Consider the following 27,800-nt stretch of genomic DNA (forward strand, 5'->3'; position numbering starts at 1 on the left):
ACTATCACTAGTATTTTTATGCTCCCCCAAAATTTTTTATAGCATAAAGTCACCGCTTCGTCTGTCCGTGCGTGTGTCCGTCCGTGCACAATTTTTGTCGGGGCTATTTCTCAGCAATTAATGACCGGAATTCAATTTAACTTTATGGGAAGCTTCACTACCAAGAGGAGTTGTGCATATTATCAGCCAGTTTTGGTTCGATGATTTTTCACAGAGTTATGGCCCTTTGAAAAATTCCATTAACTGTACATATAGTGCGATTCTTGTCCGGGCTATTTCTCAGCAACTAATGACCGGAATTCAATGAAGCTTTATGGGAAGCTTCACTACCAAGAGGACATGTGCATATTATCAGCGGGTTCTAGTCAGATGATTTTTCACAGAGTTATGGCCCTTTGAAATTTTCTATGAACTGTACATATAGTGCAATTCTTGTCCGGGCTATTTCTCCCCAACTACTGACTGGAATTCAATGAAGCTTTATGGGAAGCTTAACTACCTTGAGAAGATGTGCATGTTATTTGCGGGTTCTGGTTAGATGAATTATTTAGAGAGTTATGGCCCTTTGAAATTTTTAAGTTGCTAAACCATCCATCGTATTATTTTGTCCAAAGTAATGCCCCTCAAGACGTTTCCTTTTATCTGAATATATAGTGCAATATTGTGACAAAAAACCTTTGGGGAGAATCACCCGTCTCCGACGGTTTCTTGTTAATTAATAACTTCTATTTTGGTCTCCTAATGTCATTCATACTGTTATTTAGACCTTATTTTTTTAGTCTTAATTTGTGGTGGTTATTTGAGCTATTTGGTTAATGATTAGTGTTGTGGTAATGTGTCTCCAAGGAAAATAGTTTGTATCTGTGTATATTCTCCAGTTTACTGCTACATTGCACACAGACATCAAATGACACAAAGACCCACATAAATGCACATAGACATGCAATGACACATAAAGACCCACAGAAAATGCACATAGACATGCGATGACACATGAAGACCAACATATTAAAATGTAGATTAACATGCAAAAACACACAAAGACGCACAGAAATGCACATAGACATGCAAAAACACACAAAGACCCACAGAAATGCACAAAGACATGCAACAACACACAAAGACCCACAGAAATGCGCATAGAAATGCAATGACACACAAAGACCCACAGAAATGCACATAGACATGCGATGACACATAAAGAACCACAAAAATGCACATAGACATGCAATGACACATGAAAACCCACAGAAATGCACAGAGACATGCAATGGCACACGAAGACCCACAGAAATACACAGAGACATGCAAGGGCAAGACCCACAGAAATACACAGAGACATGCAATGGCACATGAAGACCCACAGAAATACAAAGAGACATGCAATGGCACATGACGACCCGCAGAAATACACAGAGACATGCAATGGCACGCTAAGACCCACAGAAATGCAGATTAACATGCAAGGACGCAAAAAGACACACATAGACATGCAGACACATAAAGTCATGCAAAGACACACAAAGAATCAGAAAGACATGCAACAACACACAAAGATAAACAGAAACATAAAAAGACCTACAAAGTCACACAAAGACAGGCAAATAATACATAACCTTTAAATGCCTTACTGCAATCCCAGCACAGTATAAATGATCTGCACAAATTGCAACTTTCGCCTTTCCCAGATAATCAGTAACAAAGATGTTATGTACATATATCAGCAGGAGATGGCATGGTTATATTTAAGCAGACTGTGATGCTAGTGTATGGTATCTACACAAGTCTAGCTAAAGGCAGTGTTGTGAAAATTAGGTCACAATATAAATCTAAGTTCTTTATAAAAAGATGAAATACATAATCTTGTTTCATTATGTAGGAAAATAATTTCAAATTGCAAGCATAAATATTTTTTTAAATAATTTATTGCAGAAGGAGTAATTGTTAACTAATGTAGCAAATTTTCAGAATGGCAATGTCTTGTGTTACACGAGTTTTAAGTAAATAATAATTATAAAAATTTACCATTTGTTACTCATCAATGAAAAGTTTTGTTGACCGATAGCAGTCAACTAATTTCTTGATTGACACGGATATATACAAGTCAGTCATGGTACATATTTGCCACAACCAGTCTTAATCTGTACCACCTTTTGCAGACGTCTCCTGGTGTTGTTTCCATGACGACCAGTGTAGAGAGTTCGTTGCCTAGTGACCAATCGACGGTGATAGACCAGACAAACGCTCTCAATCAGTCCTCCTCATCAGATACATTTAACACAAGTGACCTTAAGGTACATATTTATGAGCCTCGATCTGGGAAAACCTTGCCTAATGCGTGTGCCTAAAATATCATCCCAGATTAGAATGTGCAGTCTGCATAGGGCTTATCAGGGACTACAATTTCTGCCTACGCTAGATTTATTTTTAGAAGAAATATCCTTTCAACAAAAAATTCCATAAAAGCATAAAGTGTTATCCTTGATTAGCCTGTGCAGGCTGCACTGGCTATTCTGGTACAACACTTTACGAGTGCATTGAGCCCACTTTTTTTCCAGTAAAAGTCATATTTTTACAGGGCTTCTTTTGCATGATTTTACAGCCGTTGTTTATTCATATTCCCAAATCCCCCCCTCCCCCAAAATATCATTTTATAAAATTTACTCCTAAAATTTCCAATTGATGTTTACAAAAATATGTATTCAGTGCCATTTTACTAATATTTTTGTTCAGGAATTTTTTGTATCTGTAATTTTTTAACTGATATTGATAAAACATTAATACGTATTACAATCTTTATATTAAATGAAGGCTAAAATTCCCAAATTCCAAAAGTATAGGTTATATTCTTAAAATGGTGAAAAGAATCTCTTGCACAATTGTAGGCATAAAATGCATAATTTTAGCCCTTTATGATAACTATTACAGGCTGCGTCAGCATCATCTTCCTCTACGTCGCGCACTGCTTCGCCGGGCATGTCCCCACTAAGCTCTCCCGGCCTGGCGCGATCCTTATCAGGACCTGAAGCATTTCCCATCTCCCTCGAGAAGCGTGTCTTACTGAAGAGATCTCAGAATAACCTTGGTACAGATGTGATGGTTTTTTGTTCGTGTTTTTTATGTGTTTTTTCAGCAAAATTTTAATAGCTTAATTACGTTACCTGATATCATATGCTTACTTATTCCGATAGGATCGTAATTTATCCGGATTTTTTCGTCTGAGGAATCCCACACTTTTCAGAAACCCATCTAGTAGGACAGAGCGGTCACATAGTGCCGTGTAGCCGCACAACCAAAACGGGACATTACCCAGAATTCACTCTTATTCCGGATGGCGATATACAAAGGCCGACATTTTGTTGTTTACTTAATTGTTGCTTCTGTTTCGCTGGATTCTTCTGTTTAACAGAATAGAGAAGTTTTTGTATTGCGTTAAAACATTCTCCGTATATATATCCGTGTATTTCTGTAATTGTTTTGTGTATTTGTTTATTTGTTCAAGGCAAAATATGCCTCAAACACGTGGCTCATGTGGACACACAAAGGCAGCATGGGACAACCATGGTAGCTGCCTGTCATGTGCAGGATGTACCCAGGATAACTGCTGCCCTTTCTGTGAGCATTGGTCTGCAGATACCTGGGCCATTAAGCGTCGACCCTTCAAGAGTCGTGGACGCAACAAGAATAGTTCAGATCAAAGTAGGGAAAGTTCCGTGTGTCGGGACTTTTCACCACATGATCTTGACCATACTCCACCAGTAGCTGCCAGGCATCGGTCCCTACCCCGTGACGACACCGGACAAAATTTGCCCGGTCCGTTCATCGGGAATGACCAGTTGAATGACTCGGCATCAGATCAACATAGGAAAAGTTCCATGTGTCGGGACTTTTCACCACACGATCTTGACCATATGCCACCAGTAGCTGCCAGGCATCGGTCCCTACCCCGTGACGACACCGGACAAAATTTGCCCGGTCCATTCATCGGGAATGACCAGTTGACCGGTCCGGAGACTTCACCGGTCACCGGTCAACATTGACCGGTCCGGTCACCGGTCATGCTATGACCGGTCCGGTCATCGGTCATTGACTGGTCCGGTCACCGGTCAGGCTGTGACCGGTCCGGTCAACCGGTCACCGGTCATTGACCGGTCCGGTCACCGGTCATGTAATGACCGATCCGGTCACTGGGTTTCGGTCTGTGCCACAGACCGTTCCGGTCACCGTAGATGTTGACACTACCTTGTCAGTACTCCACAAAGGTAGACGCAGCCGCGTTTCTACTGTGAGTCACAGACGTAAACGTGTAGTGTCTGATGTTTCCGGCTACTCCTCCACCTCGGGCTCGTCGTCTTATGACTCATCGTCTACTTCAAATAGCCCTCATTATTATCGGAGGGGACGTCGTTCACGCTCACCGAGTGTTTCTCGGCGTAGATTGCCTCGTAAAGAGCGATCACGCCAGCGCTCGGGGAGACGTTCGATCAGGAAACATCTTTCCCAGCGCCGCCGAACAGTGTCTCGGCGTCGCGGGGATAAGGGACATAGACCTTCCTCTATTAGGCGCTCTCGGACTCCTAGGTCCCCTAGTCGATCCTTCTCTGAGGAATCTATTGACACCCTTCCACGTGTGTCGGCCTCTATTTTGGCCTCAACACACACTTCAGCCGTTCCTACAACCACTGAGCATAATTTGTATTCAAACACTAGTTTGCATACATATCAGGCTCAAGGTACAGGGGTTAATCTAACCACTTCGGCTGCGTTTTCAGCCCCACGGGTCTCTTCCACATTGCATAGAAGTATACCCCGGGCTGCCGCTACACCATCAAATCCCAATACTTTGTGGATCCAACAGTCGCCGGGAATCTTTGTCCCTTTTTCGACTGATCCTTTACCAGCGACCTCCGGTATTCAAAGTGAGTCTGCTGACTTGATCTCTGAGAGACCTAACTCACCAGCTATATCTTTGATGGTGCCGGAAAACGATTCTCTCATGATAGAAGCGAATGAATCTATTATTCCTTCTCCTCTATCCACCGGTTTCAATCTATCCAATGCTCCCGCAGATGGTTCGATTGAGGCGGGTTCGGAGTCTAATGAGGCCGAACTTTATTATTTGGCCTCCATCAATCAGGAATACGAACTTATGTTCAATACCTTAGATGAGGACTTCTGCCCCCGCCCTTCCTTGTCTCTCACAGGATCTGCGGTTACCGTTACAGAACAGGTAGCACGCAGACGAGAGCCCGGCAGGATAAGTAAGGCTACTTCCCGAGTGGATCTACGCCTTCCTATTGGCTCTTCCACAATGGCTGTTTTCCAGTCACTTGAACCAGCCAATAAGCCATCGCCATCTCCATGGAAAGCCCCAAAGAAGCTGACGGAGCCTAAACAGATGGACGGCGGGAAAAGTTATAAGGCCCCGGTACCCGACCCTGCTACCGGTTTGGACCTTTCCAAATTTCCGGTTCCTAATGCTGACATTAGTAAGCTGTCACTTACAATGCCTTCATCATCTACCCATACATCAGTCCCTCTTTCCCTGTTGGAAAATTGCGAGCTGAGAGAACGCCGTTCCATAGGTCTGGCTAACCAGCTAGATCTCATGGCAGCCACAGCCTTAGACTTGGTTTGGGAGCGCTCTGATTCAATCCCAGAGGAGCTCCGGGCCTTGTTGATACATCTTTCACGTACTACGCAGTGTTTATCTCACAATGCTGCGTCGTCTATGTCTGAGATGTTAAGGCTTCGAAGAGACCTCATCCTCTCTTCCTTGCCCAATAATTTCCTTTTGGAAACAGGCGTAAACTCCCTTCGAACTGCTCCACTAACAGCAGAGTCTCTTTTGTCCGAGGGAGGATACAGTCGGCACTTACTGCTGATCGTGAAGATCAGATACATGCCTCCTTAGCTAGGAGCAACTCTGGCCAGCAGCCTGTGGTTTTTAAGCGCCCTGCTTCAAAAACCCCAGGAGCCCCACAGGCCAAGAACGCTAAAAGGGACAGTTTCCCTACTAAGCGTCCGTCTGCTCCACGTCAGCCTACAAATAGGCCTCCTTTTCAGAAAATAACAACTTCCTATCGGAAGCCTTCTGTAAAACAAAATTGGAGTTAGGGCAAACCCAATGCGGACAAGAAGTCATTTAATCCTTCTTCCGGCAAGGAAGGACCTCTTAAAGGTCAGCCCTAGGTCATACCCCTTTCTACCGCCACAACCTCTGATGCCGGAGGTACCAGTCGGGGCCAGACTTATGCACTTCGCAAATCGATGGCTCCAAATAACTTTGGACGCGTGGGTTCATTCTCTTGTTACACAAGGCCTCACTTTTCAATTCGAAAAAAGGCCCCCACTCTCTCGCGTCCCAATAGATCTGGTATCTCCGCATCCACAACTTCCAGACTCCATTCTCGGACTCCTGGAAAAACAGGCGGTAGAAAGGGTTCACGACCCTTATTCTCCAGGATTTTACAGTCGCCTTTTCCTTGTTCAAAAGAAAAGCGGCTCCTGGAGACCAGTCATAGACTTAAAAGTGTTCAACACGTTTCTAGTCAAACCTACTTTCAAGATGGAGACTCCTGCCTTCATTCGGCGCTCCATCAAACCCATGCAATGGGGGGTTTCCTTGGACCTGGAAGATGCATACTTCCATGTTCCTATCCATCCCAACTACCGGAAGTACCTGCGCTTCTCCTTTCGAGGCCAGGTCTACCAGTTTCGGGCGATGCCCTTTGGATTGGCCACGGCTCCACGAGTTTTCACCAAACTCATGGCCACAGTGAGCGCACACCTCCGATTACACGGGGTTCAACTGCTTCAGTATTTCGACGATTGGCTCTTACACCAGCTCGATCGTCAACTGCTTCTGCTACACCTAGAGTTCTCTTGGAAGGAGCTCCTCTCTTTAGGACTCCTTCTCAATGTAGCCAAGTCAGACCTCATTCCCTCTCAGGATTTCATATTCGTGGGAATGAATTTTCTGACCCACATCAATCGGGTCAGGGTCTCACCGCAACGTATATCAGACCTCCTTTTGAAGGTCAGATGGGTGCTGTCCCAATCTCATATCACAGCTCAAGATTTCCTCTCACTCATCGGTATCCTGAGCTCTGTAGCAGACTTCGTGCAGTTGGGACGTCTCTTCCTACGTCCTCTTCAGCACTATCTCTCAGCTCGATGGAAATGGTCTCCAGACAATCTGCTTACACAGATTCCCATCCTTCCGTCCATAGTCCCCCACCTTCAATGGTGGCTAGACGAGGAGACCCTATTGGCAGGAGTACCGCTTCTTTCCCCGCAACCGTCTTTACATCTCATAACGGATGCGAGCATGGAAGGTTGGGGCACTCACCTGGAACCCCGCAGCCTGACATTATCAGGATTGTGGTCTCCTCAGGAGTCTCTCCTGCACATCTCGAAATGCGAGCAGTCTTTCTAGCTGTTTCTCAATTCCAATCACATCTTCGGGACTCCTGTGTGATGGTATCGACAGACAACACATCAGTCGTGGCTTACATCCAGAAACCGGGCGGGACACACTCTCACTCCCTGTATCTGGAAACAATGAAATTACTTGTTCTTTGCAAGAGCCTAAACGTCTCTCTCTTGTCCAAAACACATACCAGGTCCTCTCAACGCCCTGGCGGACGGTTTGTCTCGCAAACACCAGTTACTTCCATCGGAGTGGACACTTAATCAGGAAGTGGCCAATCAGATATTCCTCACATTCGGTTATCCACTGGTCGACCTGTTTGCGACCAGAGACAACCACAGACTTCCTCTGTATGTGAGTCCAGTGTACAAACCAGCAGAGTGGGCGGTAGACGCGCTTTCGTTTGATTGGGATCAACTGGACGCTTACGCTTATCCCCCACCCATTCTAATTCCCCAAATCTTAGGGAAAATCAGGGTGAGCTCTTGCCGGATCCTCCTGATAGCCCCTTGGTGGCCCAGGAGATCCTGGTTCAACGACCTTCTCGGTCTCCTGTGCGAATTTCCCAGAGAACTCCCGCACAGGTCAGATCTCCTATCTCAGAGAGGCAGACTTCACATGGCTCCAGACATGTTCCACTTATACGTCTGGCCGTTATTAGGCAATCCCTGCATAAGAAACGCTTTTCTGTCAGGGCTTCAACGCTCGTTGCCTCTGCAAGGAGAAAGTCCACCAGAGCAGTCTATGATGCTCGATGGAAACTCTTCTCTAATTGGTGTGTTCGAGGGAAAATTGATCCCCTCAATCCCTCTGCTAGACGCATAGCGGATTTTCTAATCTATCTCTTTGATGATAAGAAACTTTCTCTTAGCTCCATCAAAGGATACAAATCTGTGCTTTCGCATACCTTGGCTTTTCGTAAGTCATCACAAGTCTGTGCTGACCCAGCCATTTCGGAACTGATCCGAGCAATGGAACTTAAACGTCCTGTGTCTCGTTCTCTTACCCCCAAATGGGATTTGGCTTGTGTTCTTGGATCACTTATTAAAGCTCCCTATGAACCCCTTAATCAGGCTTCTTTACAGTTCCTAACCTGGAAGACCGTTTTCCTTCTTACCATGGCTTCATCCAAACGTAGAAGTGAAATTCATGCTCTTTCTATCGAAGAAAGCCATCTTCGTTTTGATTCCTCGGATGGCTCTGTCACCTTGTTGTGTCAGCCAGGATTCCTTGCTAAAAATCAACTCCCCTCTATGGCTTCTAAACCCTTCAAGGTCCCAAGTCTTTCTAGAACTTGTGGTAATGAAGATGAAGATAGACTCCTCTGCCCTGTCAGGTCTTTGAAGTTCTATCTTAGTAGAGTTAAGTCTATTCGAGGTTCTCGTAAGAGACTCTTCATTCCCTTAAAAGGGGGGGCGATGTGTCTGCGGCTTCTATTTCCCGTTGGGTAGCCTCGACTATAAAAAGGGCTTACTCTTCTCTTTCTTCAAGGGATTCATCCCTTTATAAGATTAGACCGCAGGAATTACGAGCAATGTCGGCTTCGTGGGCATATATTAATCATACCCCACTCTCTGACGTGCTTCAAGCTGCTTTCTGGAGGAATCAGACTACTTTTTCATCTTTTTATCTTCGTTCTCTGGAGTGCCAACAGGACAACTTGTATTTGTTGGGCCCCCTTGTGGTTGCACAAACGGTAGTATCTTCTACGGCATAGGCATATTACGCTTATCCGTGAATTAAGTTAGTACCGTAATAACGAAGATTAGCTGAGAACCCGAGATATGGGTTCCACTGTGATGGGGAGATTTTCGCGAACCTTCCCGCCTCAGCTGCAAATTCAGCATATGATATCAGGTAACGTAATTAAGCTATTAAAACAAATTTTTCTAGTAAAATTTATTTTAATTAGTAATTACTTACCTGATATCGGTAAGTCCCACCTCCCACCCCGCTCTTCGTCTAATATTTCATATTTTTTATTGGAATATGAGTGGATTCTGGGTAATGTCCCGTTTTGGTTGTGCGGCTACACGGCACTATGTTACCGCTCTGTCCTACTAGACGGGTTTCTGAAAAGTGTGGGATTCCTCGGACGAAAAATTCCGGATAAATTACGATCCTATCGGAATAAGTAAGCATATGATATCAGGTAAGTAATTACTAATTAAAATGAATTTTACTAGAAAAATTTGTTTTACTTATTAGCTCATCTATTTTTTGAAAAAAAATTATGAGCTATTGTCATCACCTTGGCGTCGGCGTTGGCGTTGGCGTTGGCGTTGGCGTCGGCGTCCGGTTAAGTTTTGCGTTTAGGTCCACTTTTCTCAGAAAGTATCAATGCTATTGCATTCAAACTTGGTACACTTACTTACTATCATGAGGGGACTAGGCAGGCAAAGTTAGATAACTCTGGCGTGCATTTTGACAGAATTATGTGCCCTTTTTGTACTTAAAAAATTGCAAATTTTGGTTAAGTTTTGCGTTTAGTTCCACTTTTCTCAGTAAGTATCAATGCTATTGCATTCAAACTTGGTACACTTACTTACTATCATGAGGGGACTGGGCAGGCAAAGTTAGATAACTCTGGCATGCATTTTGACAGAATTATGTGCCCTTTTTATACTTAGAAAATTGACAATTTTGGTTAAGTTTTGTGTTTAGGTCCATTTTATTCCTTAAGCATCAAAGCTATTGCTTTCATACTTGCAACACTTACTAACTATCATAAGGGGACTGTGCAGGCAAAGTAATGTAACTCTGACTGGCATTTTGACAGAATTATGTGCCCTTTTTATACTTAGAAAATTGAAAATTTGATTAAGTTTTGTGTTTAGGTCCACTTTATTCCTACAGTATCAAAGCTATTGCTTTCATACTTGCAAGATTTATGAACTATCATAAGGGGACGGTGCAGGCAAAGTTATGTAACTCTGACTGGCATTTGGACGGAATTATGGGCCCTTTATACTTAGAAAATTGAAAATTTGGTTAAGATTTATGTTTTGGTCACTTTACCCCTAAAGTATCATAGATATTGCTTTCATACTTGGAACACTCACAAACTATCATAAGGGTACAGTAAAAGGACAAGTTGCATAACTCTGGTTGTCATTGTTACGGAATTATGGCCCTTTTTTGACTTAGTAACTTTTAATATATGGTTAAATTTTGTGTTTCGATCCACTCGAAGTATCAAGGCTATTGCTTTCAAACTTCAAATACTTACATGCTATCATGAGGTTACTGTACCTGGCAACTTGAATTTTACTTTGACCTTTGAATGACCTTGACTCTCAAGGTCAAATTATTAAATTTTGCTAAAATTGCCATAACTTCTTTATTTATGATTAGATTTGATTGATACTTTGATGAAACTACTCTTACCTGACATACCACAATAGACTTCACCCAAACCATCCCCCGTGCCCTCCCCCCCCCTCCCCCCCCTCCCCCCCCCCCCTAATTTTTTTTTTTTTTTTTTTTTTTTATAAGATCATCTCACAAATGACCACCACACCCTCACACTATACCCCCACCCCACCCCCCCCACCCCCCCCCCCAAATTTTTTTTTTGATTTTTTTTTTTTTTTTTTTTTTTTTTTAAGATCATCTCACAAATTATCACCACACCCTCACACTATACCCCCCCCCCCCCCCCCCCCCCCCCGATTTTTTTTTTTTTTTTTTTCGCTTTTTTGGAAGATAATGTAATAAATGTCCACAACCCCACACTATACACCCCTCTTCACTCCACTCCTCCCTCCTTTGTGATTGAAAATGAGAGTCCCTTCACCTTTAAAAAGAAAATAGATGAGCGGTCTGCACCCGCAAGGCGGTGCTCTTGTTTTATAAAGGAACTGACGTCCAATTCTATGCAACATTAATTATTGCTGTATAATGAAATGAATTTGTTTAAGTGCAACATTTTACATCATGCTTTATATGTTTATTTTCAAGCAGCTGCCAAGTGTTATATACATAAAGAAGTGTTACTCCAGTTTTTTCAGCAGTATTGCTTTCCTATTATACACACGTTCGTGGTCCTTTATTTATTGCAAGTGACCAATTGCCTAAACAGTACGGCATAATACGAAACAACATAAAATCAATATGTCCATTGTTCCTGGCACACAGCAATATTTAAGTGTTTTCTCTTGCAAATGCTAATGCTCTTGTTTGTGCTTTCATTGCTTACCATTCCTATATGGCCATTTCGCTGCTGAATATTTCCTATGTATGTCATTTCATGCTTATTGTAGGAATTATTAGAATGGATTTTCTTGGTAAGCCAATCTCGTGTCCAGAATCCATCACTAGTATGCATACTTCTCTGTTCCAATGCTTTATATATACTGTTTATGGTTTCTTGTGTCCAGAATCCATCACTAGTATGCATACTTCTCTGTTCCAATGCTTCATATATACTGTTTATGGTTATGTGTCTTTAAGTAAAATAGTTTGTATTTGCATATATTCTCCTGTATACTGCCCAGTTGCACCAAGACACCAAAAGACTCATAAAGACATGCTAACACACGCAAAAACGCACACCGACATGAAATGATCCAAAGATATGCAAAGACCCACAAAAATGCACATAGACATGCAATAACACCAGAAGACCCCCAAAGGCGCAGAAAGAAATGTAATGACTCACAAAGATACAAAGACAATATTGGCTTAAGCTTTAAACATCTTACAATCCCCGCACAATATTAAAAAAAAATATATATACAATTATTGACCTACACATATTGCCCCTTCCACCTTTCCCTGATATTCAATTAACCCTTTCCCACTCAGAAGAAAAGTGTAAATGGCTATGTGCAAAAAGCATAAAACCAGGACAGCCTTTTAGTCTGTTCAGGTTTTATGCTGTTTGCTACTCATCAGTATCTAGGGCTTAGAAATGAAGCCTTTAAAACTTTTATCTAATAAAAAAGATCTTTAATTTAACTTTAAGTGACTGCAAATACGTCAAAATATGTATATAAGGGGTTAAAGGTTAGAAAGATTATACATGTATGTACATTATAATTCCACCGGTAATTGCATGGTTATATTTGAGCAGAATGTGATGCTAGTAATATAGGATCTACACCAGTCAAGCTGTAAAGCAGATATGTAAACTTTTGATCAGTTTGATAAGTTCTTTATAAAGATGCAATAAATGCTATGTTTTTATCATGTAGGAAATTAATTTCCTCAGAAGCATAGATTTTTTATATAGTTTAAAGACATACTTTATTTCAGAAGGATTGAAGGTAAACTGATATTACAGGTTTGAGAATTGCACAAAAAGAACAACAAAAATAATTTGGGAGTTTTTTGTATTTTCACACAAAATGTTCTAACTAGTTTTTTTTGCTAATATCTCAGGTATGACAGTGGAAGCAACGGACAAAGGTTTCAACGGTTGTGTGGTGAAGACTCTCACTAAGAGTGGGGCAGTCTTTAAGGACGGGAAGATTAAGGTGGGCGATTATATCATGTCGATCAACAACGAAAGCATGCGTCGGATTACCAATGCTCAGGCTCGCGTGATACTGCGGCGGATGTCTCTCATGAACAATACAGATATCAGGTAGATGGGGGGTGTTTGCATGGTGATGTTTAATAGGTCTATTCTGGTGAAATTGAAAGGCTTATTTACACAACTTTGAGTTTCTTTTCTGGGAAAGTGCAGGAATAGAACTTTCAGCAATGGTGATGTAAATTTTTAACCAGGTTTTCCGAAGGAAAAAACTGGTTATTAGATTGGCGAATGCGGGCGGGCTGGCTGGCGGGCTGGCTGGCGGGCTGGCGGAACAAGCTTGTCCGGGCCATAACTATGTCGTTCATTGTCAGATTTTAAAATCATTTGGCACATTTGTTCACCATCATTGGACGGTGTGTCGCGCGAAATAATTACGTCGATATCTCCAAGGTCAAGGTCACACTTTGAGTTCAAAGGTCAAAAATGGCCATAAATGAGCTTGTCCTGGCCATAACTATGTCATTCATTGTGAGATTTTAAAATCATTTGGCACATTTGTTCACCATCATGGTATGGTGTGTCGCACGAAAGAATCTTGTCAATATCTCCAATGTCAAGGTCGCCACGACTAAAAATAGATTATTTTTTTTTAAACAAACTTACAAAGGGGGTTAATTTTGTTTGTTCATTTCAAAAGTTCAGTTTGAGTTTTCTCCCTTTATCAGATTTTTTTTTCACAATGAAAACCTGGTTTTGTGACAATTTTGTCCCTTGTTAATATATATTTTGGTTGTGGACAAGAAGCAAAGAGCAATCCAGATTCAACCTTTTTTTATTGACATACAAAGTGCAAGATTCACAAGTACAAAAATAATAACGTCTATAAAAACTTCTAAAACTAGTGTCTTGACCATTTGTTTTGATCAACCTTGAGTAGCGATGAAACGTACAATTGCTCTAAAGGCAAACATCAGAAAACTTTTACCAAATACAATATTAAAAAAATTCCTTGTGTTCCAGTTACAAACATCTTCATACTGCACTAAGTGTAAAACATTATGCTTTTTTCAACTGGTTACGGCAAAAGTAACACTTGGATTATTAGTTTTAAAAAAGCAGCCTTAAAACTTTTATAATATAACATATCAGCCTCATTCTGTGAAAATGGGGTTTAATGCATGTGCATTAAGTGTCGACCCAGATAAGCCTGTGCAGTCCTCGCAGGCCAATCAGGAATAACATGGTATTTTTCTTTCTAAACGAAAATCCAGTTTAAGCGGGAAGTGTTTTCCCTTTCTAGGACGACACTTTACACACATGCATGAAACCCAATTTTATAGCTTAGCAATGTATTGTTTCTTCAAGCATCACCTATGTGAGCGCCGCCGATGGTGCAGCTCACCTAGCAATGGTTGCCAAGCGACCGCCGGAGAGTCCCAACTCGCCCAAGATGATGACTTCACCAAAGTAAGTACTCTGTTAAACGGAGGTCAAAATGCACTTAACCCTTTCCCATATAGAAGCAAAATGAAAATTGCTATGTGCACACAGCATAAAACCAGTACAGCCTGTGAGTAATATATGTTAAATACGTATCTAAGTGGTAAAGGGTTAAATATGTATCTAAGTGGTAAAGGGTTAAATATGTATCTAAGTGGTTAAGGGTTAAATATGTATCTAAGTGGTAAAGGGTTAAATATGTTTCTAAGTGGTAAAGGGTTAAATACGTATCTAAGTGGTAAAGGGTTAAATATGTATCTAAGTGGTAAAGGGTTAAAACCCATTGTATATGAAGGTTTTCAGGCAAAGCTTACTTTGTTAGGATGTTCCAATATATGAACCTTGTTTTGGGAAAATTGCTCTTAATGCATTTGCGGTAAGTGTTGTCCTCGACTAGCCTGTGCAGCTTGCACAGGCTAATCAGGGAAGACACTTTCCACTATTTTCGTAGGACACTGAACACACCTTCATTAAATTTCTCAGAGGGCTGCTTCTATACATTGTATGGTTATTGTAGGCTTTTTTGTGTGGGTGAAATTTTGTAATATCCAATGTTTTCCCTAGTGGCCATGTTTTGGATGCTGTGTTGTTGTAACACAATTAGCATTTAGGTAATCAAGTATTTGAATATGATTTCTAACATTTGAAAGGTAAATTAAGGAAGCAACTATGTCTTTAAACTTTGAAAGTAAAGCATGTTAGTAAATAATAGGTTTGGCTTAATTCAAATAAATTTTATCTTTGTAGTGACATGAACCCTGACTGGCATAAAGAGAATTTTCATTAAATTTCCTGTACTTTCCATAAAAAATTAATCAAACATTTTATACAAAGAAGTAAAATAAAATAGAACAATAGTACATATGTTGTTTCATTTATTATCAGTCAAAATAAATAAATAGTATAGTATAGTGATTGTAACTCTTTTCAACGGTAATGTTAAAAAGCAACATAACACCAACATAGCAATGAGAAAACAAAGCAAGTTGATAAGTCTGAATGATACACTCGTTACAGTTTGCTTCTTAAGAATGCAAATTTAAATCCATTCAAGCAGGCAGACGCTACAATATCATTAACTATTTAAGTAAAGTTATGTCATATTCTCAAAATTATGTGGCCAATCTTTATGGAAATTTTCAAAATTATTCACTGAAGGGTATAATGCAAAACATGTGTATTTGGCTTCACCTATATTTCTATCACTTGGCCCCTGACGTCTCATTTACAACATATCTCCCCTCATTTTGACATCATCTAAGCAAGCCATGGATTGTTCCATACCTAAGGATGATAATGGTGTTGCTGATGTTGTCATGTTTTGTTCTACATCTAGGATATTCCCAAAGTATTATCGGTAAGCTAGCTGTTTGCACCAAGCTACGTGTACGCCTTGATGCCTTTTACCTTAGTCCGTATAAGTATCTATGGTCGTTATGTATTGTTTTTTAGCTCACCTGAGCACAATGTGCTCATGGTGAGCTTTTGTGATCGCCTTTTGTCCGTCGTCCGTCATGCGTCGTACGTTGTCCGTTGTGCGTTGTGCGGCATCAACATTTGCCTTGTTAACTCTGTAGAGGCCACATTTATTTCCAATCTTCATGAAATGTAGTCAGAAGGTTGTTCTTAATAATATTTTGGATGAGTTCGAAAATGGGTACGTTTGCTTGAAAAACATGGCTGCCAAGGGGCGGGGCATTTTTCCTTATATGGCTTTAGTAAAATTTTGTTAACATTCTAGAGGCCACATTTATTGTCTGATCTTCATGAAATTTGGTCAGAAGATTCATCCCAAAAATATCTTGGACGAGTTCGAAAATGATGCTGGTTGGTTGAAAAACATGGCTGCCAGGGCGCGGGGCATTTTTCCTTATATGGCTATAGTAAAACCTTGTTAACTCTCTAGTGGCCACATTTATTTTCCGATCTTCATGAAACTTGGTCAGAAGATTTGTCCCAATAATATCTTGTTATCTCAGGTGAGCAACTTTGGGCCTTTCAGGCCCTCTTGTATTGCAGTTTTGTTGTCCTCACACGATTTCTGAAAGTAATTTTTATAGGCTAGTGCTTATTGCGATTTTGTTTTTCGCACATGAACTTAGCAATTACGCATGGCCAAAGCATACAATTGTTTATGTTTGTTGACTGAACTACTTTCACAGTTTCCAAGTGTCCTAATTGAAACTTAAATAATATGTCATCAAAATGAAGTGAAAAAAACTCACCATGCCCAAGTTTTTTCACTCGCCTGATTTATGTGCCCATGAACATAGGTGACAAAGAAAGGGGTTTGGTATTAGACACATTTGTGACAAAGCTTTAGTTCAAATTAAGCTTCCTACTTGTAAAATTGGGCTCAAGGTATGTGCTTAAAGTGTCTTACCAGATAAGCCTGTGCAGTCTGAAGAGGCTAATCAGGGATGACACTTTTATTCTAAACCGGATTTTTGCTTAGAATTGACTTTAAACAACAAATACAATAAAAGCAAAAAGTGTTGTCCCTGATTAGCCTGTCCCACTGCAAAGGATAATCAGGGAAGACACTTAACCATTTGCATGCTGGGAAATTTGTCTTCTGCTAAAACGTCGTCCGCTGAATTTCTAAAATTAGCATTTTCTTCGATTTTTTTTTCAAAGAATACTATCAGAATAGCAAACAGTTTGGATCCTGATGAGACGCCACGTTCTGTGGCGTCTCATCTGGATCCAAACTGTTTGCAAATGCCTTAAAAATTTGGTTCCAGCGCTGAAAGGGTTAACACACATGCATTAAGCCCCATTGTCCCAGAGTGAGACTTGGGACTATTCTTCCTTAGCTCATTGTGTAATATCCAGCAGTTTTAATGGTATTTTTGTTTTGAAATGTTTTTCTGCTTTTGTTATGGTATTATTTCAATTCATGAAAAATTAAGCAACTTACTTTTTATTTTTTAATAATTAACCCTTTCCCATTCAGAAGCAAACTGAAAATGGCTATGTGCAAACAGCATAAGACCAGAACAGCCTGAGAATAACTCCCAGTCTGTTCAGGTTTTATGCTGTTTGCTGCTCATTAGTAACTAAGGGCTGGAAATGAAGCCTTTAAAATTTGAAATCTAGTAAGAAAGGTCTTAAATTAAATTTAACTGTCTGAGGGACTACAAATGTGTTTAAATATGTATCTAAGTGGTAAAGGGTTAATTGGTAGTGTGTAAATGTCTGCTCAGTCATATTGTATGTAAATGTTTTGTACTGTCAGAATCAATGTTGTGTGCTGATTAAGATTTCATGTGTTAGTTTTTTTTTCTGCAATTTTATTTATACCACCACAAAAGAAATTTAGGGGGGTATATAGGAGTGAACTTGTCGGTCGGTCGGTCTGTCGGTCTGTCTGTCGGTCCGTATAAGGAGTCCTCTCTCTAATTCAAGTAGTTTTTATCCGATCTTCACCAAACTTGGTCAGAAGTTGTAACTACATGATATCTAGGCCAAGTTCGAACATGGGCCTTGCCAGGTCAAAAACTAGGTCACGGGGTCACTTAGTGGGTTTTAAACATTCAGCATGTTGTCCGCTCTCTAATTCAAGTCGTTTTCCTCTGATCTTCACCAAACTTGGTCAGAAGTTGTATCTAGATGATCTTAAGGCCAAGTTCGAACATGGGCCTTGCCGGGTCAAACACTAGGTCACAGGGTCACTAAGTGCGTTTTTTAACATTCAGCATGGTGTCCGCTCTCTTATTCAAGTAGTTTTCATCTGATCTTCACCAAACTTGGTCAGAAGTTTTATCTAGATGATCTGAAGGCCAAGTTCGAACATGGGCCATGCCAGATCAAAAACTAGGTCACAGGGTCACTTAGTACGTTTTACACATTGAGTATGGTGTCCGCTCTCTAATTCAAGTAGTTTAAATCCGATCTTCGCCACACTTGGTCAGAAGTTGTAACTAGATGATGTGTAGGTCAAGTTCGAACCTGGGCCATGCCGGGTCAAAAACTAGGTCACGGGGTCACTTAGTGTGTTTTAAACCTCACCATGTTGTCCACTCTCTAATTCAAGTAGTTTTTATCCAATCTTCACCAAAATTGGTCAGATTTTGTATCTTGATAATGTCTAGGGCAAGTTTGAATATGGGTCATGCCGGATCAATAGCAAGGTCACGGGTCACTTAGTGCGTTTTAAACATCACAATGTTGTCTGCTCTCTAATTCAAGTAGTTTTCATCCTATCTTCCTCAAACTTTGTCAGAAATTGTATCTAGATGATGTCTAGGTCAAGTTTGAATATGGGTCATGCCGGGTCAAAAACTAGGTCACAGGGTATCTTATTGCGTTTTAAACCTCACCATGTTGTCCGCTCTCTAATTCAAGTAGTTTTCATCCAATCCTCACCAAACTTGGTCACAAGTTTTATCTAAATGATCTCTAGGACAGGTTTGAACATGGGCCATTCCGGGCCTAAAACTAGGTCAGGGGGTCACTTATTGCGTTTTTTAACATTCAGCATGGTGTACGCTCTCTAATTCAAGTAGTTTACATCAGATCTTCACCAAACTTGTTCAGAAGTTTTATGGAAATGATCTTAAGGCCAAGTTAGAACATGGGCCTTTCTGGGTCAAAAACTAGGTCAATGGGTCACTAAGTGCATTTTAAAAGTTGAGCATGGTGTCTGCTGTTTTTTGTGAAGACGACATGCAAAATATTATGTGTCAATGTGGCATGTGGGGGTATTCGTCACGTCTGTGACAAAGCTCTAGTTTACTTTTCAAGCATGTGGCTATGTTTGCTACTGTTGAAATTAAGTTTAAACCTATTGAATTAAGCTTTTAGCTTAAAGAGCCACTCTTAAGTCAGTTTCCTGGGTAGAACTAGTACTTGGTGTCTTCAGGAAAGATCTTGAGCATGATACCCGGCTCCAGGGACCTCTTAATGGCTAGACGAAAACTTTGTCCACTACGCAACTGTGCGACAGTTGTTATTCAAAGTACAGAAGGCAATTTAATGACATAAATCAGTGGCGATTTTGATATAAATGTTGGTACATGTGTTATACATTTCTATTGACACTTCTCAGAAAACAATGTAGTTAAATCTGAAGACCTAAAATAATTTTTAACACAATTAGTTATTGTAATGAAAAATAATGCATACAAGAGCATTTTGGGGAAAAAACTGGGCTTAATGCATGCACATAAAGTGTTGTCGGAGAAAAGCCTGTGCAGACTGCACGTGCTTATCAGGGACAATACTTTCCGCCTAAACAGGATTTTCCCTCAGGAAAGACCTCCTTTAAACAAAAATGCAACAAAAGCAGAAGCTGTCATCCCTGATTAGCCTTGGTGGACTGCACAGGCTAATCTTGACGACACTTTACTCACAAGTATTGAGTCCAGTTTTCCCACAATGCTTTCTGCACATGCATGAATCCCTGTTTTTTTGAAAACAATGCTCAAATAGGCCGTGTACTTTCAGGTCAACTCTTAGCCCAATAACAAAACGAGCCTCAAGTAGTGCATCCGACGGGAGCAACCCCTCGTCCCCACTTGCCTCGCCCCGCAAGACACCCATGTCACCCACCCAGAAGACCTCACCCATTCAGGAAGACCAGACCCCTAGTAGCGAGAGCCTTAAGACGACCCCTACAAAGGTATAGTACAAAACAAATTAGATGTGCCGTGCCCTAGGAAAACAAAGCTTCATGCATGTGTGTAAAGTGTTGTCCCAGATTAGTTGGTGCAGATTGCACAGGCTTATCAGGGACTACACTTTCGACAGAAACTAGATTTCCTTTCAACAAAAAACACAATAAAAGCAAAAAGTGTCGCACAGTCTAATCTGGGATGACACTTCAAGCAGATTCATTAAACCTTGTTTCCCCAAGCAAGTCTGATATGAACAAATTCTGTATATGCAAACTTCTTAAATACATTCCTATATATATATATATATATATATTCATATGTGGTTTAGACCAAGTTCTATATGGAATAGCAGACAAAGCCCTAGATGGGATATCAGACTTAGAAATGGTTTGTAATAAGATTACAGTCAGTTTGTTCCCATAAAAATGAAAAGTTTTTGAAGCAAACTACTTCCACATTCTCAATCTATTATATTGAAAATTGAAACATCTCCTGACAATTAAGTGTAGGCATGCAAGTGATTCGCACATTGCACAGTTATTAGCCCTAAGAAATAGCTGGCAAAGCCATGTGGGGTTATTAGTTATTTTGTGAAAAAATCTCTAGTTTTCCATACAATTTATTATCTCTGAACATCTGTTTCAGGCTAAGGAGACCATTGTTGTTGCTGGGAACCAGACATGGGGACCGCCCAGGCTTGTTGAGCTGTACAGAGAACCAGGCAAAACCCTGGGAATCAGTATTGTGGGTGAGTGCTGTCCCCTCTTTGTATTCCCCCAGAACATAGGTTCTGGGGGCATATAAAAATCGCATTGTCCGTTAGTCAGTTAGTCCGTTAGTCAGTCAGTTAGTCAGTTAGTCAGTTAGTTAGTCTTTTCCGTCCGGATTAGTTTAGCTCAATAGGTCAAGCAATTGTCATCAGATCTTCACCAAACTTCATGAAAATATGTAATGCAACAACATCTAGGTCAAGTTCGATAATCGGCAAAATTGACTCAGACACTCTTGAGTTACGGCCCTTGAATCATCGTACAATTGGATTTTTTCTCGTATCCGCTCAATAACTCGAGCAATTGTAATAAGATCTTCACCAAACTTAATGAAACTGTGTAAGGCAATAACATTTAAGTCAAGTTTAATAATCGACCATATTGACCCAGACACTCTTGAGTTACGGCCCTTGAATTATTGTAAAAATTTTTTTTTCTCGTTTCTGCTCAATAACTCGAGCAATTGTCATCAGATCTTCACCAAACTTCATGAAAATGTGTGAGGCAATAACATCTAGTCCAAGTTTTATAATCGGCAAAATTGATCCAGACACTCCTGAGTTACAGCACTTGAATCATCGTAAAATAGTTTTTTTTCTTGTTTCCGCTTGATAACTCGAGCAAATGTCATAGGATCTTCGCCACACTTCATGAAAATGTGTAAAGTCATAAGATATAGGTCAAGTTTGATAATCAGCCAAATTAACTTAGACACTCCTGAGTGACCGCCCTTGAATGATCGAAAAATTGAGTTTTTTCTCGTTTCTGCTCAATAACTCCAGAAATTGTCATCGGATTATCACCAAAGTTCATAAACATGTGTTAGGCAATACAATTTAGATTATGTTTCATAATCAGCCAAATTTACCCAGGCACTTCTGAGTTACGGCCCTTGAATCATCAAAAAATTGCATTTCTTCTACGTTGCTTCAGATGTAACATTCATATTTTGTATGCATGTGTATATGAACAAGGCCTTTCCATATGCGCACAAATTTTGACCCCTTTGACCTTGACCTTAAACTTAGGGTCCATGTTTAGGTTTCGAAAAAGCGCTTTTTGGGGGCATATGTCTTCTGATGGAGACAGCTCTTGTTAGAACTGTACAGGGAACCAGGAAAAAACCTGGGAATCCTTTTTGTGGGTAATGCTCTCCATTATATTGTAGAGATAAACAGGGAACCAGACAAAACCCTGGAAATCAGTTTTGTGGGTGAATGCTCTCCCTTGAATTGTAATTTTTGTCTGAAGTGATTTTACTAAGCATGACAGTTTGAATTTTTAGCTTACCTGAGCACAACGTGCTCATGATGAGCTTTTGTGCTCGCCTTTCGTCCGTCGTCAGTCGTCCGTTGTGCTTCGTCCATTGTCAACATTTTGCCTTGTGAACACTCTAGAGGCCACATTTATTGTCCGATCTTCATGAAACTTGGTAGAACATTTGTCCCATTTATACCTCGACTGAGTTCAAAACTGGGTCATGCTGGGTCAAAAACTAGGTCACTAGGTCAAAAAAAGAAAAAACTTGTGAACACTGTAGAAGTCACATTTGATGCTAAATCTTCATGTAACTTTGTCAAAATGTTTGTCTAAATGATATGTTGGTTGATTTCAAAAATGGTTCCGGTCCGTTGAAAAACATGGTGGCCAGGGGGCAGGGCAGTATTCCTTATATGGCTATAGAGAAACCTTGTGAACTCGCTAGAAGTCACAATTTTTGCCCAATCATCATGAAACTTGGTGGAAACATTGGTTTTTATTGATATTTCGGACGAGTTCGAAAATGCTCCAGATCGGTGAAAAAACATGGCCGCCAGGGGGCGGGGCAGTTTTCTCTATATGTATATAGTGAAAACATGTGAACACTCTTTTTTTGGTCCAATTGTCATGAAATTTGATCAGAACATGTGTTTTCTGGATATGACGGTTGAGTTCGAAAATGGTTACATTTGCTTGAAAAACTTGGCTGCCAAGGGGCAGGGCATTTTTCCTTATATGGCTATATATGGCTATAGTAAAATCTTGTTAACACTCTAGAGGCCACATTTATTGTCTGATCTTCATGAAACTTGGTCAGAAGATTCATCCCAATAATATCTTGGACGAGTTTGAAAATGATGCCAGTTGGTTGAAAAACATGGCTGCCAGGGGGGGGGGGCATTTTCCTTATATGGGGTTAGTAAAACCTTGTTAACACTCTAGAGTACACATTTATTTTCCGATTTTCATGAAACTTGGTCAGAATATTGGTCCCAATGATATCTTGAATGAGTTTGAAAATGGTAACCTTTGCTTGAAAAACATGGCTGTCAAGGGGCGGGGCATTTTTCCTAATATGGCTATATATGGCTATTGTAAAATCTTGTAAACACTCTAGAGGTCACATTTATTGTCTGATCTTCATGAAACTTGGTCAGAAGATTCATCCTAATAATATCTTGGACGAGTTTGAAAATGATGCCTGTTGGTAGAAAAACATGGCTGCCAGGGGGCGGGGCATTTTTCCTAATATGGGTTTAGTAAAACCTTGTTAACACTATAGTCCACATTTATTTTCCTAATTTCATGAAACTTGGTCAGAAGATTTGTCCCAATAATATTTTATTATCTCAGGTGAGCGACTTTGGGCCTTTCAGGCCCTCTTGTTTACATTATTGATGAAATTTAGAGGGACATATTTACAGTATAACTCAGAAATAGAGACACATATTGAAACAAACGTTATCCCACTTTCCTTAGAGATTATCTCAAACAGCAATACTCTTTTTTTTTTAAGTGCCCTGGTTGGACTCAAACTTAGGCTTAGAAAAATCATGCCTTTCATGGAGTACTTCACATAAATATACACAACAGTTGAAAATAGTAGGCATTCATAACAATTTTTCTACAGATACTACTGATTGCAATAATTGTTCATAGTTTATTTGACATATTAGTATGTTTGTAGTTTATATTAAACTGACAGTCATGATTGCTGGATCCTTCTGCAGGTGGCCGTGTGGACATGTTCCACATGACTGAGGAGCACATGATCTCAGGAATCTTCATCAAACACGTGCTTGAGGACAGTCCAGCCGGCCGCAATGGAACCCTCAAGACCGGAGACAAGATCCTTAAAGTAATACATGCATTTCTCTCACTAGTTACAAGATCCTTAAAGTGGTAATTAAATGCACTTTACTTACTGGGACAGTTATTATTTAAGCTGCACTTTGGGAAAATGGAGCTTTAGGCATATGCGCAAAGTGTAGTCCCTGATTAGCCTGTGGGGTCTGCACAGACCAATCAGAGTAATACTTTCTTTTAAACTGGATTTTTGTTTAGAAGAGAGTATATTTGATTTTTTTTATAGATTGAAACGGAAAGTTTCATCCATGATAAGCCCAGACTACACAGGCTAATCTGTGATGATACTTTACGCACATGCATTAAGTCTCTTTTATCATACCACCGAATTGATATCTGCCTGATATAACGTTGCCTGATATATTTTTTTATATCATAGTCAACAGGAAGTTCTTATATTAGTCAATGTTTGGAGTTACGTGGAACTTGCAATAAAGTCAACTATTTCTATCAACATGAATCAGGTTCAACAAAACAAACAATCTGATACCCAGAATGTACATATTTTATTCTAGTTTAAAGTCATAAATCACAAAAACGATTATTTAAAAAAAATCACCACAGCCCGCAATACGGAAGTTAAATGACGTCATCAATGGGACAATACATCTTAAATGTCGATATAGTCATTGCACTCGCAAGTGTTGCACAGAAAGTCAAGACATAAATGATAACTGTATGCTAATCCTCAATTTAACGAATTTGCTTGTTTTTTTAACCAGGTTTTCCGAAGGAAAAAAATGGATATTATATTGGCGAATGCGGGCGGGTTGGCTGGCTTGCTGGCGGGCTGGCTGGCGGGCTGGCGGGCGGGCTGAACAAGCTTGTCCGGGCCATAACTTTGTCGTTCATTGTGAGATTTTAAAATCATTTGGCACATTTGTTAACCATCATTAGACGGTGTGTCGCGCGAAAAAATTACGTCAATATCTCCAAGGTCAAGGTCACACTTTGAGTTCAAAGGTAAAAAATAGCCATAAATGAGCTTGTCTGGGCTATAACTATGTCATTCATTATGAGATTTTAAAATCATTTGGCACATTTTTTCACCATCATGGGACGGTGTGTCGCACGAAAGAATCATGTCAATATCTCCAATGTCAAGGTCGCCACGACTAAAAAATATATTTATTTTAAAACAAACTTACAAAGGGGGTTAATTTTGTTTGTTCATTTCAAAAGTTCCATTTGAGTTGTCTCCCTTTATCAGATTTTTTTTCACAATGAAAACCTTGTTTTGTGACAATTTTGTCCCTTGTTCTGAGATTGGTCTTGAAATCTTGTTTATGGAAATTTGCCCTCAGATTCAAGAAGAGCAGCTATGAAGTACAGGCTTGATTATGTGCTCTTATTTCTGGTATCCCAGGAAGTACAGGCTTGATTATGTGCTCTTATTTCTGGTATCCCAGGAAGTACAGGCTTGATTATGTGCTCTTATTTCTGGTATCCCAGGAAGTACAGGCTTGATTATGTGCTCTTATTTCTGGTATCCCAGGAAAAGTATTTCGGGTAACCCAGCTATCCCAAGAAAAGTGTCAATGGGTACTTTTACCATCGTGGTATGACTGAAATACTGTTGGAAATTGTGAAAAATCCTTGTAAAGAACAAACTGTGATAGAAAGCTGTTAAAGATAGAGAACTCATGCTGCACTTGTTATGTCTTTAACCATGAGTGGTCTGCCATGGAGGTTGACTGCCAAAAGTAGAAAACTCATTCTGCAATTGTTTTGTCTTTCACCATGAATGGTCTCCCTTGCATATTCAGGTTGACGGGAAGGACTTGAGAAACGCCACCCACGACCAGGCAGTAGAGACAATACGGAATGCAAGCAACCCCGTCAAGTTTGTGGTACAGAGTCTTACAGACCCTGCCTGTGTAAGTATTCATGTCACAAGTAGACATGTATATTCAATAGGGTCTTACAGACCCTGCCTGTGTAAGTATTCATGTCACAATCGGACATGTATATTCAATAGAGTCTTACAGACCCTGCCTGTGTAAGTATTCATGTCACAAGTGGACATGTTTATTCAATAGAGTCTTACAGACCCTGCCTGTGTAAGTATTCATGTCACAAGTAGACATGTATATTCAATAGATTCTTACAGACCCTGCCTGTGTTAGTATTCATGTCACAAGTAGACATGTATATTCAATAGAGTCTTACAGACCCTGCCTGTGTAAGTATTCATGTCTCAAGTAGACATGTATATTCAATAGAGCCTCATTCTGGGAAAACTGGGCTTAATGTATGTGCATAAGGTGTAGTCCCAGGTTAGCCTGTGCAGTCCCCACGGGCTTATCGGATATGACACTTGCCGCCTAGACTGGATTTTTGTTTTGAAGAGGCTTGCTTTATATGAATAATATCATAAAAGCGGAAAGTGGTGTCCCTGATTAGCCTGTGCAGACAGCACAGGCTATGATTAGCCTGTGCAGACAGCACAGGCTAATCTGGGATAACGTTTTATGCACAAAGCCCGGTTTCCCCAGAGCAAGGCTTCATTATATAATTTAATATATAATTACATTTCTTGTACCTCAGTTGTTTCAACTTAGGCAGCTATTTAAAAATAGGGCATAACTCCACTTTTACATTTTCTACTGAAGTGTAAATTTGATGTTGAAAATTATCATACAGCAAATTTTCCCCTAAAAGTCAGAAAAAAGTAAGTGTAAGTATTGAATGCATTCCGAATTGGGATCCATTATTGTAAATCGTACCATGGTATTGTCTACCAACATGCAGCATACCAATACTCAATCAGTTCTCAAAGATGTAGACTGATTTGTTGAGGTTCCAGATTTGATTGTTTAGCTATTCAGATTGTCTGCAGTGCTGGCAATTGTGTTGCACAACTATGGGTTTATCTTTGTATTATTCATGATTGTATTCGATCTGCATTATTTTGAAATGCAAATACGAGCTATTTCATATGAAAATGATTTGTTAAATGTCAGTTGATGCACAAAGGATCAATGCAAACAAGTTCGGGTTATGGTGTCCAAACATATTAGGATAATAATGATTGCAGATGAAACACAGAAAAATGCAAATGTCAGATATATTTCCCAATTTGGCTGCTACCGGTACTTTTCCTAATTTAGCACACACAAAATTAGTGTGGTAATTAACCCTTTAAGCGCTGGAACCGGATTTTAAAGGCCTTTGCAAACAGTTTGGATCCAGATGAGACGCCACAGAACGTGGCGTCTCATCAGGATCCAAACAGTTTGCTATTCTGATAGTATTCTTTGAAAAAAATCGAAGAAAATGCTTATTTTAGAAATTCAGCAGACGACATTTTAGCAGAAGACAAATTACCCAGCATGCAAAGGGTTAAAGCTCTTAGCATACACTTCTTGAAGTGCAATATGTTTTGCATTTCCATTTCCAAAAATTAAATTTTCTAAGAGTTTTTAAAAAAACTATTTTGAATCTGAATAAAAAATCACAAAACTCTTATGTTATTTGCTTCTTACAAATGTGTCCATATTGTATAAATAGACACTAAGCTAGTTTGCCTTTAATGCATTAGTTGTAAGTCTTACAGCACTGACTATGTAGTACCCATACAGGAAGCAATTTAAATAAGCTTTGTCTTTTTTCATATTTGGGGCTAAACTCTATCCCGTTACTAATCTAAGGAAAAATATATTTTTCCCAAATGACTGTATTAAATTCACTATTTAAAGTCCCCCCTCTCCAAAAAAAATAAAAATAAAAAATGATCAAGATGTTGAGTTTTTCTTGATATCCAGCTATTAGAATTGAAATCATTCAGCTATAATGTTGAAAGCACAACAAACACAAATACATTTCCCAATTTTAGTTGAAATGACATGATTTTTCCCAATCTAAAGTTCCCCTGC

The 27,800-nt window shown here is 39.9% G+C and overlaps 1 protein-coding gene across 1 annotated transcript in view; it reads left to right on the forward strand.

Annotated features, from left to right (window-relative positions):
- Nucleotides 1-27,800, forward strand: part of LOC127862413 (multiple PDZ domain protein-like) — a 248,781-nt gene that overhangs the window by 125,631 nt on the left and 95,350 nt on the right. The window contains exons 21-29 of the mRNA XM_052401512.1: nucleotides 2,160-2,294; nucleotides 2,929-3,085; nucleotides 11,695-11,718; nucleotides 12,815-13,019; nucleotides 14,277-14,378; nucleotides 19,860-20,034; nucleotides 20,675-20,777; nucleotides 23,790-23,917; nucleotides 25,692-25,802. Of these exons, the coding sequence (XP_052257472.1) occupies nucleotides 2,160-2,294; nucleotides 2,929-3,085; nucleotides 11,695-11,718; nucleotides 12,815-13,019; nucleotides 14,277-14,378; nucleotides 19,860-20,034; nucleotides 20,675-20,777; nucleotides 23,790-23,917; nucleotides 25,692-25,802 (1,140 nt within the window). The remainder of the gene's footprint in view (nucleotides 1-2,159; nucleotides 2,295-2,928; nucleotides 3,086-11,694; nucleotides 11,719-12,814; nucleotides 13,020-14,276; nucleotides 14,379-19,859; nucleotides 20,035-20,674; nucleotides 20,778-23,789; nucleotides 23,918-25,691; nucleotides 25,803-27,800) is intronic.

Source organism: Dreissena polymorpha, chromosome 16, assembly GCF_020536995.1.
Source record: "Dreissena polymorpha isolate Duluth1 chromosome 16, UMN_Dpol_1.0, whole genome shotgun sequence".
In the NCBI taxonomy this organism is placed as follows: domain Eukaryota; kingdom Metazoa; phylum Mollusca; class Bivalvia; order Myida; family Dreissenidae; genus Dreissena; species Dreissena polymorpha.